Source organism: Schistocerca gregaria, chromosome 6, assembly GCF_023897955.1.
Source record: "Schistocerca gregaria isolate iqSchGreg1 chromosome 6, iqSchGreg1.2, whole genome shotgun sequence".
NCBI classification, from domain to species: domain Eukaryota; kingdom Metazoa; phylum Arthropoda; class Insecta; order Orthoptera; family Acrididae; genus Schistocerca; species Schistocerca gregaria.
This window is the reverse complement of record NC_064925.1, coordinates 286,057,053-286,076,443: the sequence shown is the minus strand read 5'-3', so window position 1 is coordinate 286,076,443 and position 19,391 is coordinate 286,057,053. Positions and strand designations below refer to the sequence as shown.

At 38.4% G+C, this 19,391-nt stretch overlaps 1 protein-coding gene across 1 annotated transcript in view; it reads right to left on the bottom strand.

Moving 5' to 3' along the window:
• LOC126278854 (WD repeat-containing protein on Y chromosome) overlaps positions 1–19,391 on the bottom strand; it is a 395,714-nt gene that overhangs the window by 174,616 nt on the left and 201,707 nt on the right. Inside the window, exon 11 of the mRNA XM_049979130.1 lies at positions 11,372–11,629. Coding sequence (XP_049835087.1) covers positions 11,372–11,629 — 258 coding nt within the window. The remainder of the gene's footprint in view (positions 1–11,371; positions 11,630–19,391) is intronic.

Sequence of the window (19,391 nt, the reverse complement as noted above, 5' to 3'; positions counted from 1 at the left end):
AAGTTTTGGAATGATGACCAATTTTTAGCTAGTTATTTCTATGGTAAAGAACAGCTTTTGTGTGAATACAGACTAACCAGTCAATGCCCTGGATACTGAAGAAAATCGGAGTAGGCTTCGCTCATTTCACAAAAAAATTTGGATAAGACCAGTTTTGGAACGAAGTGCCTCATTTCTGACTTTCTTTCTCAACATATTTCCTTGTTGAAGATGATAATTATATGGTGTAAGAAAGAAAGGTTGATAATCTCTAAGGTAAAGCATGCACTGATAGCCTCCCACTTTCCCTGGTCTTCCACTTAACACATTTCTAAACTCCAATAACAAATTCCTAAGTTGCTCCTATTGTTAGTCATTAAGAGTTATGGCTTCAATGCATTAGAATCTACTACACTTTCAAAACCCTGATCCTCAGTTTCATCAAAATCTATATCATCATCAAACACCTACTACTCACATTGGTTCACAATGTTTTGCAAATAGTTACAACTTTTCCCACTGTTTAAAAACAGAAATTAGTTTTCACATAAGTATTAATTTTAGGTTCCAAAATAAACAATCCCTTAGCATTCCATATGAAACAAGCCTCAACTTTCACTATCCAATCCATATGAAGAATTATATTTTCTTCCAGACTAGGGATTACTAAGCATCAATGTTCAAAGTTTTTTTGTTCTAAACTAAAAGCTAAAGTACCTGAGATTTTATCAATTTGCTTTGCTTGGCTGAAGCTTCTTGTATCTTTACACTTACAATGGGCATTTCCACAAAATTCTTACTATACTTGAACTTGTCTCTCAATTGTTCACATATACTACAAATTTGGCTACCTGTATCAATCAAAACAGTTACCCTCCCACTGATCAATCTGAATTTTAATGTAAGGGGACCCGAAATCTGCATCACCTTCTCTGTTGTCAGTCACTTCATGCAAAAGAACACTTTAAATGTCATCAATACTACATCAACATTGTCTTACAAGATTTTATCAGCTTCACTGGTATCATAACATTACTTTGGTTACTCATGTTGCCAGGTAAAGATTGAAACAACTAACATCACTAGTTACTGAAGGAACACAAAACACATTACTGTCAAAATCACACTTCCTGCTTAGACCTTCTTTCACTTCATTCCATCAATTGGGATATAGATTCTCACTAACCACAGCTAATCTATACCAGAATGCACATTTATATATGTTATCATCCATCCAGTCACAAACAAACTTCAAAAAGTTTTCACTTTTATTCTCTAGGCTCACAGATAACTCACCTTTATTGTCTGGATCATTAGTCTGCATTACATTAATGAAAAACTGTTTCAATTGGACTGGTATTCCATGGCTTTCACTTACAAGATCATATATAGCACTTACCTTACCTGTATTGTCAGCATCATTCACAAATAACTCTGAAAATTCATTATTCTTAAACTTCACAAATACCTGATACTCATATTAATCATCATATTCCTCTAAAATTACTAACATTACTAACAATACAAGTCTCATCTTCATCAAAGTCAGTTGCCTCATCTACACTTATTTGCAATAAGCCGCAAGTCTCAGACTCACCAACCTCAGTTACTTCACATCTCTCATTCACATCTACAGCAAAAATATCACCTATTTCAGATCCAATACAGTCATCACCTGATTTAAATACATCAATAACACTGTTTTCCAACCACAAGAATAAATCATTAGTATGTACTACATCACAATTCTCACTATTCTCATATTGTGGTTTGTGATTACCACTAACATCACCATAATTAAACATAGTATACCAAAACTTTTGATCAAAACATAAGTGGGAAATTTGATATTATTTCCATTCAGTTTCAGATATGTGTGCCATATTATTGACACTATTATTATTGCCTAATTGCACGTGTAACTTTGGGGACCTGTGCTTGCTATGTTTCAACACCTCAAAACTGTGGTCCGTCATGGAGGTGAACTGCCGTTTACCAAATAGTTACCTCTGTGATTGTTTCTTCAATTAAAATATTCATGGTTATCCCCACTATTCCTATCCTGTTCAAAATTTCTCTCTCTATTGACACTTTAATCCTGATATAAGTTACCATATATCTATGTTTCTGTAATTATTCCCATTGTGATTTCTATCACTCTGATTATTATAGTACATACTTATTTCTACTGCCCTATGAAGCCTGTCAGCATTCAATGAAAATTGTTCAAGACAATTGTTAAATCCATAAATTAAATCCCACTGCAACCACTCTGGTAATCTTCTGTTAAGTGCTCAGTCGATGTCATTATGTCAAATTGTTTATGCCTATAATTAGGACCACTCAAAAATTCACTTTTAATTCTCCCCTCTTCAGCTTCTGGCCAAATTTATTTAAAAATCTCCTGAAAACTCTGATATGTTTCAAACTGAGTTAAATTTAAATTTACCCATGATAGAGCTTCATCTTTAAGACATCTTTTAAAAAATTTAGTACTTTGATTGTCATTAATGCCTGACACAAAATTACCTCTACAATGGTACAGAAAATCCACTGCATGTAAATTGTCTGATGGAAAACTTTTGATACATGTGTGGGACCATGCAATACCATTGTTTGCACACAGATGTTGGTTCACATGAATTTCTAGAAATGCTCATGTTTTCCGATCTAAAACAGTCACATTAGTTTGTATATTGTTTTTTGGTTTAAACTGGTGATGTTTTGTACCAGTTTTTCCTCTATGGCCTTCTGTTCAACTGAACCATCAACCTTCTTCAGTTGTCTTGCTGATTCAACTACTAGCTCATTTTGCAAAACAATATTTTTTTTCTAAAACATCAACTTTTTGATTCAGACTTTTTAACCCTTCAACCAACCCATTTTTTAGCTCTGAAACTTGATTAGTAAGTTGGTCCATTTGATCTCGTACCATGTCCATCTTAATATTTTTTCAGTTTTCAAGTCATTTCATTTTCCTTGTACTAAAGTAATTTTGCTATCATTATCTCTTCTTATTTCAGTTAGTTGATCATTAACTGCACTCAATTTTCTAATAGTATCCGTCTTCATTTCTTCTAGTTTTGCCAAAATTAAGTGTAAAATATCAGTTTGTACTGTTTCTTTGCTGACTACAATTTCACTTGGCTCAGACATGTCCTGACTGGATCCTATAGCTTTAACTTCATTTGTTAACAAGCACACAATTCCACAAATAAATTAATTTCACAAATAGTTGGTACTTATTTTTCCTTTTCAATGTCTCTGATTATAGCTGTAAAGTCCTCTTTTATTCAATCCTGTCTGTCATTATTGGTAGTACATCGTCACAGTTGATATGATTTGTTTTGTTGGGCAGACTGCGGTCTCCCTTCTTTGTGTCATCATAAATTCGTTCACACATAAATTATAAATGCTATAAAGTACCTTCCTTTCCACAAAAGACAGAACTTCATTATTATTCAATTGATTCCAGACAACTGCACCACTTGTAATGTACCCCTCCCTCCTTTGTTGTCACAGCTGTCTTTATGGTTAACTCTTTTAATAAGTTTTGAGAGGAGTAAGATTTATAATAAATTTTTTACTGAACTTCTTTTTCTCATGGTTGGCTCCAGTTCTTCATGCCTAGGGGTATGATTGTTGACCAAGAAATTTTCATATTTTAGGTTCTCAGGATTCCAAATAATGCAAATAATTCTGAGAAAAGCCTGCACAGATTTTTTGTTTTCATGATAATTTATTTGTTTCACATTTTATTACATCACTCTGTCTTTTGAATTTCCACATTGAAAAAACCAAAATTACGTTGTCCATCCAAAATACAAAAACACATCCGATCACTTCAGAGGCATCATGTACAAATGTATTGTGTACAAAATCATATGAATTTTCTTTAGAAAAACAGCTGAGAAAATACTGACCTGTTCAAAATTCGAAAATTCGTTCTGGTATTGACTACTTCTGTTGAGGAAAAGTAATGCTAGAAAAAGATGTGCCATACACATAGGAAAAGTACAGTTGTATTTGACTCCGTAAACCATGCCCTACTGCTTTTCAAACTCAGCATGTATGGAATAAGTGACATTGCTATGAAATAGTTTGAATCATGTCTCACGGAGAGGAACCAAAGGGTAATAATCACATCAAATGGAGCAGATTACTTCTCAGAGAGGAAAACTGTGTCATAAGATGTTACTCAAGGCTCAGTCCTTGGACCAATTTTATTGCTGTTGTACATAAATGACATGCCTGTCAATATAAATATTCATTTAACCTAGATTGCTTATAGTACTTTCAGCCTAATTGAAAATGAAAATTCTGGAAATATGCCACAAAGTGTCATGAAAACATTATGTAACTTGGAAACATTGTTCAATCTGAATGGCTTAAGGCTAAACATTTCAAAAACCCACATTATGAATTTTGAAATCAAACAGTGAAAAACTGGAGAAATCTGTATTACTCACAATAACAAAAAATGGAGGAACTTGACTCAGTCACATTTCAAGGGATAAACTTATACAGAAATTTCAGTATGTAATCACATGCAGAATATTTAGTGAATAAATTAAGCAGCCTCGCATTTACCATGGAGATTTTATACAGTGTCACTCATGTGGACACTAGGAATATAGTATACTCTAGTTATTTTGAATCCGTTATTGGATATGACATTTAATTTTGGGGGGGGGGGGGGGTGGAGAAGGGGGAGAGGGGAGAGGGGGGAGGGGGGAAGGAACTTGGGAAACATTACATGAATTTTAAATTTGCATGAAAGAATCATTTGTAACATGAGCATTGCACAGCCAAGGGCATCATGTTGACCATTATTTAAAGACCTAAAAGTATTAACAGTCCCTTAGTTATACATCTCTGGGATGATTATTTTCCTATGCAGTAGAAACTTTATGCTCAACTCACATAATTTAAAACTGTATGCTCAGACTCCTCAGTGTACAGCCATGAAAATTCATAGCATGTTAAATGTTTGTGACATAATGCATATGAAGCTAAATATTTTAAAAAGCAAATTACATGATTTTATAATTGAAGGATGTTACCACTAAGTGGAAGATTCACAAAGGATGAAGTGATCCCTTGAACTGGATCCCTAAAGTGGAATTAAAATTTTTGCTAATTATGGTGGTTGAGTGGCGAAGTAAGAGGTCCCGACAGTCGGGATACCAGTTACTTTGGAATAAGGCTGGGCATCTCGGACATATTCTGAGGCATGGTCACCTTTGTGCTCATATTGCATAGACTACCAAATCCACTGGTTAGTCCCTCAAGCATTAGGGGTAAAACTCAATGGGACTCGGGGCAAGTAAGGCTAGCAACCTGCTTACCCGATACTTTAAATATGATGCTGGCAACAATCAGAGCAAAATGCCTCGGACCTTTGGAGGTGACGGAGTCCCACCTCTAACTGATAAATCAGGAACTCCTAAGATACGACTTGGCAAACAAATAGTAATGAGATGGGGAGCTATTAATATCAATGAGGGCTACTCTGGGAAGAAGGTAGAGCTGGCAGAGGCTGCAAGTAAGATGGGGCTGGACATTTCAGCTATTAGTGACAGTCGGGTAAGGGGTGAGGAAGAAGAGGAAGTGGGAGAATACAAGGTCTACCTGTCAGGAGTCAAAGCAGGAATAGCACAATGGGGTGTAGGGCTCCACATCAGGAAAGAAATGGAAGCCAGCATAGTTGCAGTAAGGTATGTAAACGAACGACTAATGTGGATAGATGTAGCAGAGTATGGCAAGACAATTAGGATTGTGTCAGTATATTCACATTGTGAAGGGACAGATCAAGATAAGATGGATAGTTTTTATGAGGCACTCAGTGATGTAGTTGTTAGAGTAAAGGACAAGGCCAGTGTTCTGCTCATGGGTGATTTTAATGCCAGGATTGGAAATCGAACAAAAGGGTATTAAAAGGTTATGAGTAAATTTGGAGAGGATATGGAGGCCAACAGGAACAGGAAACAACAACTCTTGGACTTCTGTGCCAGTATGGGCTTAGTAATCACAAACTCCTTTTTTTAACATAAGAACATTCACCGGTATACTTGGGAAGGCAGGGGAACCAGATCTGTCATTGACTATATAATAACAGATCAGGAATTCAGGAAGGCTGTGAGGGACACACGTGTATTCAGGGGATTCTTTGATGACACTGATCATTATTTAATCTGCAGTGAAATTGGGATTGTGAGGCCGAAAGTGCAGAAGGTCAGGTGCATATGTAGGAGGAAAAGAGTGGAGAAACTTCAGGAGAAGGAAATCAGGCACAAGTACATAACAGCGGTCTCAGAAAGGTACCAGTTAGTTGAATGTAGTCAATTACAGTCATTGGAAAAGGAATGGACAAGGTACAGAGACACAGTACTAGAACTGGCTAAAGAATGTCTTGAAACAGTAGTGTGTAAAAGTAGGATGAAGCAAACGGCTTGGTGGAATGACACAGTCAAGGCAGCCTGTAAAAGGAAAATGAAGGTGTATCAAAAATGGCTACACACTAGAACTCAGGTAGGCAGAGAAAGTTATGTTGAAGAAAGAAACAAAGCCAAACATATAATTGCAGCATCCAAGAAGAAATTTTGGGAAGACTTTGGAAACAGGTTGGAGACTATGGGTCAAGCTGCTGGAAAACCATTCTGGAGTGTAATTAGCAGTCTTCAAAAGGGAGGAAAGAAGGAAATTACAAGTATTTTGGACAGGTCAGGAAAACTGCTGGTGAATCCTGTGGATGCCTTGGGCAGATGAAGGGAATATTTTGAAGAGTTGCTCAATGTAGGTGAAAATACAATCAGCCATGTTTCAGATTTTGAGGTAGCATGGAACAGGAATGATGATGGAAACAGGATCCCATTTCAGGAAGTGGAGAAAATGGCCAATAGATTACAGTGCAATAAAGCAGTTGGGGTGGATGAAATTAAGTTGGAACTCATCAAATACAGTGATATGTCAGGTCTGAAATGGCCACACAGGATAATTGAAATGGCCTGGGAGTCGGGACAGGTTCCATCAGACTGGACAAAAGCAGTAATCACACCAATCTTTAAACATGGATACAGAAAAGATTGTATCAACTACAGAAGTATCTCTTTAAACAGCGTTGTGGGTAAAATCTTCTCAGGTATTGGTGAAAGGAAAGTGCAAGTATTAGTTGAGGACAAATTGGATGAAAATCTGTGTGGGTTTAGGCCTCTTAAAGGTTGTCAGGACCAGATCTTTAGCTTACGGCAAACAATGGAGAAGTGTTATGAGTGGAACAGGGAACTGTATCTATGCTTTGTAAATCTAGAAAAGGCATATGACCGAGTTCCTAGGAGGAAGTTATTGTCTGTTCTACGAGATTATGGAATAGGAGACAAACTTTTGCAAGCAATTAAAGGTCTTTACATGGATAGTCAGACAGCAGTTAGAGTTGACGGTAAATTGAGTTCATGGTTCAGAGTAGTTTCAGGGATAAGACAAGGCTGCAACCTGTCTCCACTGTTGTTCGTATTATTTATGGATCATATGTTGAAAACAATAGACTGGCTGGGTGAGATCAAGATATGTGAACACAAAATAAGCAGTCTTGCATATGCGGATGACTTAGTTGTGATGGCAGATTCGTTTGAAAGTTTGCAAAGTAATATTTCAGAGCTAGATCAGAAATGTAAGGACTATGGAATGAAGATCAGCATCTCCAAAACGAAAGTAATGTCACTGGGAAAGAAATATAAAAGGATTGAGTGCCAAATAGGTGGAACAAAGATAGCACAGATTAACAGTTTCAAGTACTTAGGATGCATATTCTCACAGGATGGCAACATAGTTAAAGAACTGGAAGTAAGATGTAGCAAAGCTAATGCAGTGAGCACTCAGCTACGATCTACTCTCTTCTGCAAGAAGGAAGTCAGTACCAAGACTAAGTTATCTGTGCACCGTTCAATCTTTCGACCAACTTTGTGGTATGGGAGTGAAAGCTGGGTGATTCAGGTTACCTTATCAGCAAGGTTGAGGTTACAGATATGAAAGTAGCTAGGATGATTGCAGGTACTAGTAGATGGGAACAATGGCAGGAGGGTGTCCACAATGAGGAAATCAAAGAAAAACTGGAAATGAACTCTTATAGATGTAGCAGTCAGGATGAACAGGCTTAGATGGTGGGGTCATGTTACATGCATGGGAGAAGCAAGGTTACCCAAGAGACTCATGGGTTCAGCAGTAGAGGGTAGGAGGATTAGGGGGAGACCAAGGAGAATGTACCTAGATTCGGTTAAGAATGATTTTGTAGTAATAGGTTTAACATCAGAAGAGGCACCAATGTTAGCACTGAATAGGGGATCATGGAGGAATTTTATAAGGGGGCTATGCTCCAGACTGAACGCTGAAAGGCATAATCAGTCTTAAATGATGATGATGATGGTGGTGGTGGTGGATGCAAATATTGTAAGTTTGCCAAATTTTAAATCCACTGAGTAAGACTGTGTGATAAAATTTAAAACAAATGAATTGTAACTTTGACATGTCACTTGTACATTAGACTTATGTTCTGAAATTTTGTTCATTATGAGATGAATAAAACAAATTTCACGTTTCCCCTTTGTCACATGCATGGCAAAATATGGGGACAATTTATTACAATTTTTTTGAAGTTTATCTTTAATAATCATGATATATGGGGCAATTCCTTACAATTCTGTTCGATTCTCAAATGTAACTAAATATAAATTGATAATCTTTGGAGGCATTTGTTATAATTTATCATACTAACATGGCCCATGTCTTGTGTACTTTTTAAATATTTAATTTCCTTGTGAAGACAACATAATAAATTACAAAAAGAAGAAAAACATACACTATGCTAAAAGAAACAATGAGCAAAGTAGGAAAATGAATAAAAGCTGGTTCTTCAATGAGAAATACCACTAATAACTACAAAATAATGTCATGATGCTACAGCAATTATGTCAAAAAATGAAAACTGATTCTATTGGTCATATAGTTACACACAAATATGAAGTTTAGTAAGCTAATAAAACATCATTTTGTATAAAATTAATTGAGTAGATACTTCAGTGTAAATCAGTTTTCAGACAAATTTCCTTGATATGTATAAAGAACATTAAATACAATAATTTTATCATTTCTTACAATCACTTAATGAAGCAATTTCTCACATTAATACAGCTGTAGCTAATGTTGGATACAAAAAAACTCCACCTGGTTATCAGAAAAGTAACACAGTGTGTCTGAAGAAGCTATTCAAGAAGCACACACTATACCTTTCATCATATTATTTCTGACAAAACTGAATTCCAACAATAAACTCAAAAACATGATGATCACATTCCAACCTAATTAGATGTATCAGATCTGGTTCTTCCAACTGTAGGAAAATGAATATGATTATTAACTTTCTCCTTCATAAAGGTTGTCTCTATTTTAAGAACATTTATATACTAAGTGTTAGGTGTATAGGTACAATCACTGATACTTCAATATGTATCCACTACAGTGTGTTAGATTTCTTTCTGCCTCTAACAGTCTTCCCACAAAAATTTCACAAAATCTACTATCTGACATTCACTGCACAGTTGTAACTGTGCCATAAAGTGGACCATGCCTGTCAGTATAGACTTACCTTTTTGTATCCACATGTCCACACTTCAGTATCTGATGTGGTGCTTAGGGGGAAATGGACACCATGTGCCTTTCCTTTAAGGGTCACTTGAACAGGTGAAAGAAGGGAGAAACAGCAAGAAATTATGAGATAAATGTAGAGGAAATAGAACCAGAAACAGTTGAAATAAATGTAGTTCACAGTGCCTCATACATTAAAGGATAACCCCCCTCCCTACAAACACACACACACACAAACACAAACACACAGATACAGCAGGCTTCCAATTATAAGGGTGTGGTTCACATGGTATATGGATTATTTGTATATAGTTTGGTGATTGTATAAAAAAGAAGCCCAAAGTATTGTTATTATTATAGTGAATATTTTTGTTTAGAATTATGTATGTGGCATGTTTTACTGCAAGTAACTGATGCAAACCCATTAACATCCTCAAACATCTCTAAAATATTTTTCCACAGTTGCCCCTTTCATCTTCAAAAAAACGCAGGGACTCTGTGCTTGTTTAGCCCTTTCCATTCAATAATTTCCAGACAACTGTTCCCAATGTACAGATTGTACATAATTCAGTGAGCTCTCAAATGTGACATATAGCACATTTTGCAAGTACATTAAATAGCAATATTTTTGGTGTGTGTGTGAGAGAGAGAGAGAGAGAGAGAGAGAGAGAGAGAGAGAGAGAGAGATAAATGATTCAAAAGCAGCTGCTTATACAGAGGGCAGCATTTTATTAAAATTGGTCTCTGATGATTACCGATGTTGGAATTGAATTTTGACTTTCTTTTTGAATTTTGACTTTCTTTCTTAAGGTTGAGGTTTGCATACAATCTTGAAAGTCAGTTCATTTCCAAAACAAAAGATATGGATGTAGATGTGATATCAACCAAAAATACACTTCTTCCAATGAACACCATTCTGGTAAGAGTCTCAGTGACCAGTTAAAACTTTTACCTCTTTTTCAAGTGAAAAGAGTTCAAAGAGTGATTCATTATTGTGGGGAAGTAATTTTTGGTGATGAAACTTGAAAGCTTTTAAGAAGTTTAAAAGGGCAAATTCTTCAGGCGACACTGAAGGGAACACTGAAAGACACTCGTATGAAATCTCAAATTTGGATATAAATTCTTATTATGACCACAGATCCATGCAAGCCTGTGTTCAATGCCCTAGATTTCATTTCAGCCATATGGTCATAATAGTGAACTGCATTAATGCTGACATGGAGAAGGTTCTAGCTACATGTATCTTAAATGGCAGTGTAGATATCTTGGAGGGACACGAATCCCTTCACAGTTTAGTGAACAAGCAGATTTCCATGTCAACAGAAAATTTGGATATTGTCAAATGCCTAATGTTGTACCAAATATTTAAGAGTTCATTTTTCCAAAATGCTGTTGGTGGTAAATTACACCAAAATTGGCAAAGAATAACTCCAAAACTGAGGAATATAGTATTGAAATTCGCAAAAAAAAAAAAAAAAAAAAAAAAAAAAATCCAACTAAATGTTTCTTCAACATTTAATGGAATTCTTTTTTTTTCAAAGACTATGTATACTACACAGTTTCCCAGAAGTAGACTTTTGCAAAATATGTCAGAAATTGGAGATCTAACTTTATTTTTAATGTTATTCAGTTTGTCAGTTTATCTCACACATTGGTGTCATCCTCCCATTATTGTTAATTCATTTATTTCTTCATGGTTTCTGTAGCTCATGCTAAATCAAATACTTGTCAAAATACAAACCAGAAAACTTACCTGTTTGTGGGATCTGCAACACTATAGCAGCTGTATGGCTGTCCTGTTTCAAGCCTCCAAAGTACAAGCTCACCACAGTAAGAGAGTGTTGCCAAAGATTCTGGTTCACGACACACCATGCATACTACATCATCAGTATGTAAACTTTCCCAGTCCTTTCCTTTCATAGCTTTCCCCTTGTCATCAAACTCTACAATGTGCAAATTCCATCCTGTAGCCAATATTCGATTTTTAAGCCATACGAGGCTGGTTACCTCACTGAAAGACAAGCATATATTTATGCTGTCAAGTCTCTTTTATGTTTTCTTACTTGGCTTTCCCTACAAATTACAATGTAAAACCTTTTCTAAAAAAAGCAGGAAACATGTTAAGCAATTATAACTAGACTTGTTTGATAAACTGCTTATCAGGAAACAAACAAATTAGCTGTTATCAACATATTCACTTAACAGTGAAAACAGTTAAATGAGGAACACATGTTTTCTAAAAAGAGAATTTGCTGTTCACAAGGCAATTTACAGTAGTTGTGGATCAAGTCTCCTGGTAAGCAGTAGGTATCCAAATACTTGGAAAAACTTTGGGAGCTGATTCCTCAGACCAAAAAGACAAAAATATCATGTGAGCATATCCACACCTAGATCTATATTCTGTGAATCATCTGAAATACATGGCAGAGGATACTTTTTTACTTATTAACATTTATTTCCATTTGTTTCATATATTTATTGAGAAACAGGAGCCAGAAAGCAAACTAAAGGTACGCAATAAAACGATACAGCCTTCCCCAATGTATGCATCCAGGTGGCTGGCGGACGAGTCAGTGCTTCCTAGGGACTTGTATGTTTGTCTTTATATATATCATTCTGTCCAACTTGCTAAAACACTTGATATTCATTGTGAAAGCATATAGAATGTTCTGGAAAGACGTATATTATCATGATTGTTGGGGGATTGTTGTCATTAACAAAATTATGTACAGGTTCTGAGTTACATGTTTAATCAAGAAAGTAAAGTGTTAAATATCTGGAAGCAAATATTAAGAGGCTGTGGAAATGTTGGTATAAGTGGCTGGTGCCATTAATTACCTTAATTGCAGTTGACTGGTGGGTTGACACAGAGAACATCATTACCTTGAGAACGGCTTAGAAGTTATTACCAAGTGATGTATTTTCATTTGTTATCTACACTCCTGGAAATGGAAAAAAGAACACATTGACACCGGTGTGTCAGACCCACCATACTTGCTCCGGACACTGCGAGAGGGCTGTACAAGCAATGATCACACGCACGGAACAGCGGACACACCAGGAACTGCGGTGTTGGCCGTCGAATGGCAAATGGCACTAGCTGCGCAGCATTTGTGCACCGCCGCCGTCAGTGTCAGCCAGTTAGCCGTGGCATACGGAGCTCCATCGCAGTCTTTGACACTGGTAGCATGCCGCGACAGCGTAGACGTGAACTGTATGTGCAGTTGACGGACTTTGAGCAAGGGCGTATAGTGGGCATGCGGGAGGCCGGGTGGACGTACCGCCGAATTGCTCAACACGTGGGGCGTGAGATCTCCACAGTACATCGATGTTGTCGCCAGTGGTCGGCGGAAGGTGCACGTGCCCATCGACCTGGGACCGGACCGCAGCGACGCACGGATGCACGCCAAGACCGTAGGATCCTACGCAGTGCCGTAGGGGACTGCACCGCCACTTCCCAGCAAATTAGGGACACTGTTGCTCCTGGGGTATCGGCGAGGACCATTCGCAACCGTCTCGATGAAGCTGGGCTACGGTCCCGCACACCGTTAGGCCATCTTCCGCTCACGCCCCAATATCGTGCAGCCCGCCTCCAGTGGTGTCGCGACAGGCGTGAATGGAGGGACGAATGGAGACGTGTCGTCTTCAGCGATGAGAGTTGCTTCTGCCTCGGTGCCAATGATGGTCATATGCGTGTTTGGCGCCGTGCAGGTGAGCGCCACAATCAGGACTGCATACGACCGAGGCACACAGGGCCAACACCCGGCATCATGGTGTGGGGAGCGATTTTCCTACACTGGCCGTACACCTCTGGTGATCGTCGAGGGGACACTGAATAGTGCACGGTACATCCAAACCGTCATCGAACCCATCGTTCTACCATTCCTAGACCGGCAAGGTAACTTGCTGTTGCAACAGGACAATGCACGTGCGCATGTATCCCGTGCCACCCAACGTGCTCTAGAAGGTGTAAGTCAACTACCCTGGCCAGCAAGATCTCTGGATCTGTCCCCCATTGAGCATGTTTGGGACTGGATGAAGCGTCGTCTAACGCGGCCTGCACGTCCAGCACGAATGCTGGTCCAACTGAGGCGCCAGGTGGAAATGGCATGGCAAGCCGTTCCACAAGACTACATTTAGCATCTCTACTATCGTCTCCATGGGAGAATAGCAGCCTGCATTGCTGCGAAAGGTGGATATACACTGTACTAGTGACGACATTGTGCATGCTCTGTTGCCTGTGTCTATGTGCCTGTGGTTCTGTCAGTGTGATCATGTGATGTATCTGACCCCAGGAATGTGTCAATAAAGTTTCCCCTTCCTGGGACAATGAATTCACGGTGTTCTTATTTCAATTTCCAGGAGTGTATTTTTATGTCCTCCTCTGTAATTAATATCCTTTGTAATTACATTTATAATTATCTCTCCAATTTTTTACATCACATAACTTTCTGATTTTTGGAATCTGAGGCCTTATTTGTACATTTTATGTATGTAGTCAGATAAAGCATGAGATTTCTACTGTCATTGAATGTTAGTAACCAAATCCAAACTGTAATTAATTATGTAACTAAAATAATACAAGAGACATTGTTGTAATTAAAGTTCAGATTGACGTTTTATATTTAAAACTACAGAGAATGCTAAAAAATGTATGTTATACTGTATTGTATTTTATACCTTATTCGGCTGTAACAGCAGTTTCTTTACATTTTGTAAATTTGAATTGTAACATCAAAATTGTACAAAATTAATAATGGGTTATTTTGAAATTTATTGTTAAAATTCTATATAAAGTGATGCAGCAAGACTGCAAGTGAGTTGTTGAGTTGTTGTTTTGTCAGTCAGTCAAGTCTGTGAAGTATGTACTCAGTGTTTTTGTTAATGTGACGAGTATGCAGTTCAGCCATCAATAAATTTTGTGAAGTTGGAAACTGTTATATTCTTTCATCAAATGAACTCCAGGCAAGAGAAAGTTAAGTTCAATGTAATAAGCTGAGCGGAACGTTATAGTGCTCAACCAACAAACCCAGAAAAAATATTTACTTCCATGTCTGGATGAACAGATATACTTGATGATAGACAGCTGACTGAAACTACTTCAAAATAGATTTGCTAAACGTGAATAAACTGCCTTCAGGTGTGCTATGTATTGGTGACATATGATAATTTGTGTCAGACCAGGGCTTGAACCCAGATTTCCCACTTATTGCAAGCAGTCGCCCTTACCATTTCACAGAGTATAGCTGGGGGCACTTAGTGATGAATGTAGAAGACTATGGTACAGGGAGGTACACAGTGTGACTGGAAGTTTGGGTTGGTCTGAAAGGCATTTACAGTTAGCCTAATGGTTAAGGCAACTGCTTGAAGATTGAGTCCCAGCATGGCACAAATTTTCATATGTCACCGTTAGGTTACACCAATGCTTGACACAGCTGAAGCCAAGTTCTACACATTTTATTTCAATACAATTTAGGTCAGCTGTCTATCATCATTAATGTCTGTTCACCCACACATGCAATGAAATACACTGCTAGAAAAAAATCAATTTAGGAGTTTCCCATTTACTCCAGATTTATTGTTGCAACTGTGCTTATGGAGTACATGAAATTATTACATTTACAGATCAATAGCACAAGCAGTTCTGTGGTACAAGGTACTGAATTGACCCATGCAGCAATACCCACATTAGTACATGGCATAGCCTCCATGGGCAGAGTGCAGGCTCTGAGTCTGTCATTTATTTGATCATACAGGTGATGAATACTGTCCTGGGATATGTTATGCCACACCTGCTCAACCTGTTCATGTATTTCTGTATGAATTGCTGGCCGACAAGTCATATGAGTCACTTTTTGTTCCACCATATCCCATATGTGGGTGATTGGACACAAGTCTGGAGATTGTGCTGACCATGGAAGTTGCTGCACATTTTTGTGGAGCATATTGAGTTCCATCAGCAGTGTGTGTGTGTGTCAGCATTATCTTTATGAAAAAACACATCACCTTTCTGTTGCAGGAACGACAAAAGGATGGGTCTAACAACATTCTGCATGTGCAAAGTGCTCGTTAGCATCACCTGCAGAAACACCAAAGGTGTAGAAGTGTTGTAGCTGTGTAGAAGTGTTGTAGCTTATCACATCCCTGGCCATAATGCTTGGGGTTTCTCCAGTGTGTCTTGGATGAATGCACTCTATGAGACAGCAATCACTAACCATATGTCATACCTGCAACTGACCATCACTTGCAAGCAAGCAGTATCTGCATCTTCCGAGCAATCCTCCAATGGCACCAATTGAGATGTGCATGTTGATGCTGTGACATGAGTTGAAGATGGGTTTGAGGTGGACGTGCCCGTAGTCCCAGTGTCAATAATCAGTTCACAACAGTTCATGTTGACACAACTGTACTCACAAGTCCTCTTATCTGTGCTATGGTAGCTGCATGAACTGCAGCTGCTGCCCTTACAGTAGGATGATCCTGATGAGCATCTGTGCTCTCCTACAGATGTGAGAATATTCACATGTATAACAAATGTGGAGCATTCAATTTGTGTGGCAATTCTCTAAAAACGCCATCCTACTGCTTGGAAGCCCATAATTTAACCCCTTTCCAACTCCCCCTTTTGGCTGTAGGAGTCATGAGTTTGTCTAGATGGCATGGTTGCTTGCTTGCTTCACATGTTTGTACTATACTGAGCCTTCTGGCTGTAAGCTTTCCCTGTTTAAGTATAGATACAGACTGCACTCTGATAGCTGTGCCAGTATGTCATCTGTTGGCAGATGATGGTGAAACCATTACAGTACATCTACTATCATACAGGTGGCATATGTCATCATAAGATCAAAATCAATGTAGTCTTTCCAGATGTTCTTTTTTTCCAGCAGTTAGTACATGCTGAGGCAGGGAGAACACAGTATCATTCTCACTGCTGTGGGAACACAGGGTATGGCTGCAAGCATTTGGTGATGAATGTAGGTGACTATGGTACAGAGAGGTACACAGCATGAGATATGGAAGATTGAATTGGTCAGGGAAGTTTCCATGAATAGAATTATAGTTAAGGTGACCACTCATGATATACAAGAAATCTAGGTTTGACTTTTGGTGAGCACAAATTTTCATGTCACCAATAATGTGTATTACTGACTATAAGGCACAGTTATTTATTTGAAAATCTCATTCTGGAAACATCCCCCAGGCTGTGGCTAAGCCATGTCTCCGCAATATCCTTTCTTTCAGGAGTGCTAGTTCTGCAAGGTTTGCAGGAGAGCTTCTGTAAAGTTTGGAAGGTAGGAGACGGATACTGGCAGAAGTAAAACTGTGAGTACCGGGCGTGAGTTGTGCTTCAGTAGTTCAGTTGGTAGAGCACTTGCCCGCGAAAGGCAAAGGTCCCGAGTTCGAGTCTCGGTTGGGCACACAGTTTTAATCTGCCAGGAAGTTTCATATCAGCGCACACTCCGCTGCAGAGTGAAAATCTCATTCTGGAAACATCCCCCAGGCTGTGGCTAAGCCATGTCTCCGCAATATCCTTTCTTTCAGGTGTGCTAGTTCTGCTAGGTTCGCAGGAGAGCTTCTGTAAAGTTTGGAAGGTAGGAGACGGATACTGGCAGAAGTAAAGCTGTGAGTACCGGGCGTGAGTCGTGCTTCGGTAGCTCAGTTGGTAGAGCACTTGCCCGCGAAAGGCAAAGGTCCCGAGTTCGAGTCTCTTTCGGGCACACAGTTTTAATCTGCCAGGAAGTTTCATATCAGCGCACACTCCGCTGCAGAATGAAAATCTCATTCTGGGAACTCGACAGAGTGTTTAAGTCCAACATGGAGCCATGATAGTGAGTGGCATGGTCATGGCCTGAAGGGTGGTAGAAGAAGGCTCAACATGAGCAGGCTTAAGTCTGTTGAGAGAGACTGTAACAGCTGAATCTTTCATCTGGATGTCATAGGTGTTGGCTGAGCGCTGGAGAAATCGGTACAGGCCAGTATATGGAGGTTGGAGGGGATCATGGACAGTGTCATCACGGAGCATGGCGTACTCACAATTGTCCAGAGATTTCGAGACGTGAAACTTAGGGCGCGAATGGCTGGGTGGCGGAGGGATACGCAGGTTGATGAAGTGGCGTCTGATGCGGTCCACGAAGGAAGGTAAGTCAGGCAGAGGGAGAGAAGTGGAAGGGCTCACAAGTTCACCAGGGCAAACAATGTTCTGGCCATATACGAACTCAGCTATTGTGTCACATTTAGCAAATTTGTTTCAAAACCAGAAAAAATAGTCTGATATTTTATGCTGTTCCATCAGAATGATGAATCCCTGGACAATAAGTTAACAGATTGGAAATAATGCTTTCAGATGAGTTCCCTAATGGTTGTGTACTGTGTCTGAGTAAGCAATGGTTAAGAGAGGTTTCATTTCAAACAGTGAACATAACAAACTGTGAATTGGCAGCCTACACTTTTAGAAAGCACCTCCAATGTGGTGTAAAAAGCATCTTTATTAAAAAAGGAGTGGTTTATAAACAACTAGGAAAACTAAAGTAACTGAACAATGAAAGGAATCTTGAAATATTAGCCATACAATTACCATCACTCAATGCCTATACAGATCTCATGAAGAAGGCATAAAAACTCAACACATGGCAAACATGTTACTTCATACTGTAAAAAAAGTAAACCATCTTCATCTCTGGCGTTTCAGCACAGACTTTAGCAAATTCAATAAAGTACAGAGTTGGTGAGTCTCCTATAAGTGGGAAAATACATTACATACACCACCATAGAACAAATTTGCTATTCAAAATCTACAACAGATCAATTAATAATTAACTCTAACCAACATTACAAAACAGAAATAGTAAATACAGGACCTGGATATCACTTATAGCCAAACCATGTTTCCACATTGAAAGTAACATGGCCAACAGACTGACAAGCACACACCAGAGCAAAACTTATAATGATTAGGATATTAAAAATTATTTTAGAAATGAGTCATGGCAGCAAATTTATGTCACTGGAAATACACCTGATAAATTCTGTCTCTTTATTGATACAATTAAATCTCATATTGGTATAGCATTTCCACTTAAAAATTGATAGAAAATTACTCACATGAACAAATAGGTTCTCCAGGCATTAGGAAATTATGTTCACAGAAAAAAATCCTGTACTGGTAGAGGATTACTAGGTATGGATCTACTGAGACTGTCATCTTTGCATTCCTGAATGAACCTTTGAAACACAATTGGCAATAAGGGGCATATTTCTGCAGTTTTCATAGACCTCTCACACACATTTCATGTCAGAAGCTACAACATCTTGGTTACAAAGCTGGAGTGCATAGGTATTAGGGGACTAGCTCATGAGTGGCTAAAACCTAACGTACAAAATAGAGAGCAAATAGCTGAACCTGTATTCCAAGGAGGGAATGGCATAAAATCTTGTTCCTCATGAGTGGCTAAAACCTTACGTACAAAATAGAGAGCAAATAGCTGAACTTGTATTCCAAGGAGGGAATGGCATAAAAACTTGTTCCTCAAAAAACCATATATTAATATGGTGTACCACAACGCTCTGTTCTGGAATGAGTTTTGATTTTGCTCTACATAAATGATGTGGAACCAACCAGCCCACATCACAAGTACATTGAATTTGCTGATGACACAAATGTGTCTGTCAAATTAATGAATACAAAAGATTTGCAGAATTAAATCAATCTATGTGCCTTAGGCATTGCAAACTGGTTTTCTGCAAATGGCCTAATAATAAATTTCCAGAAAACA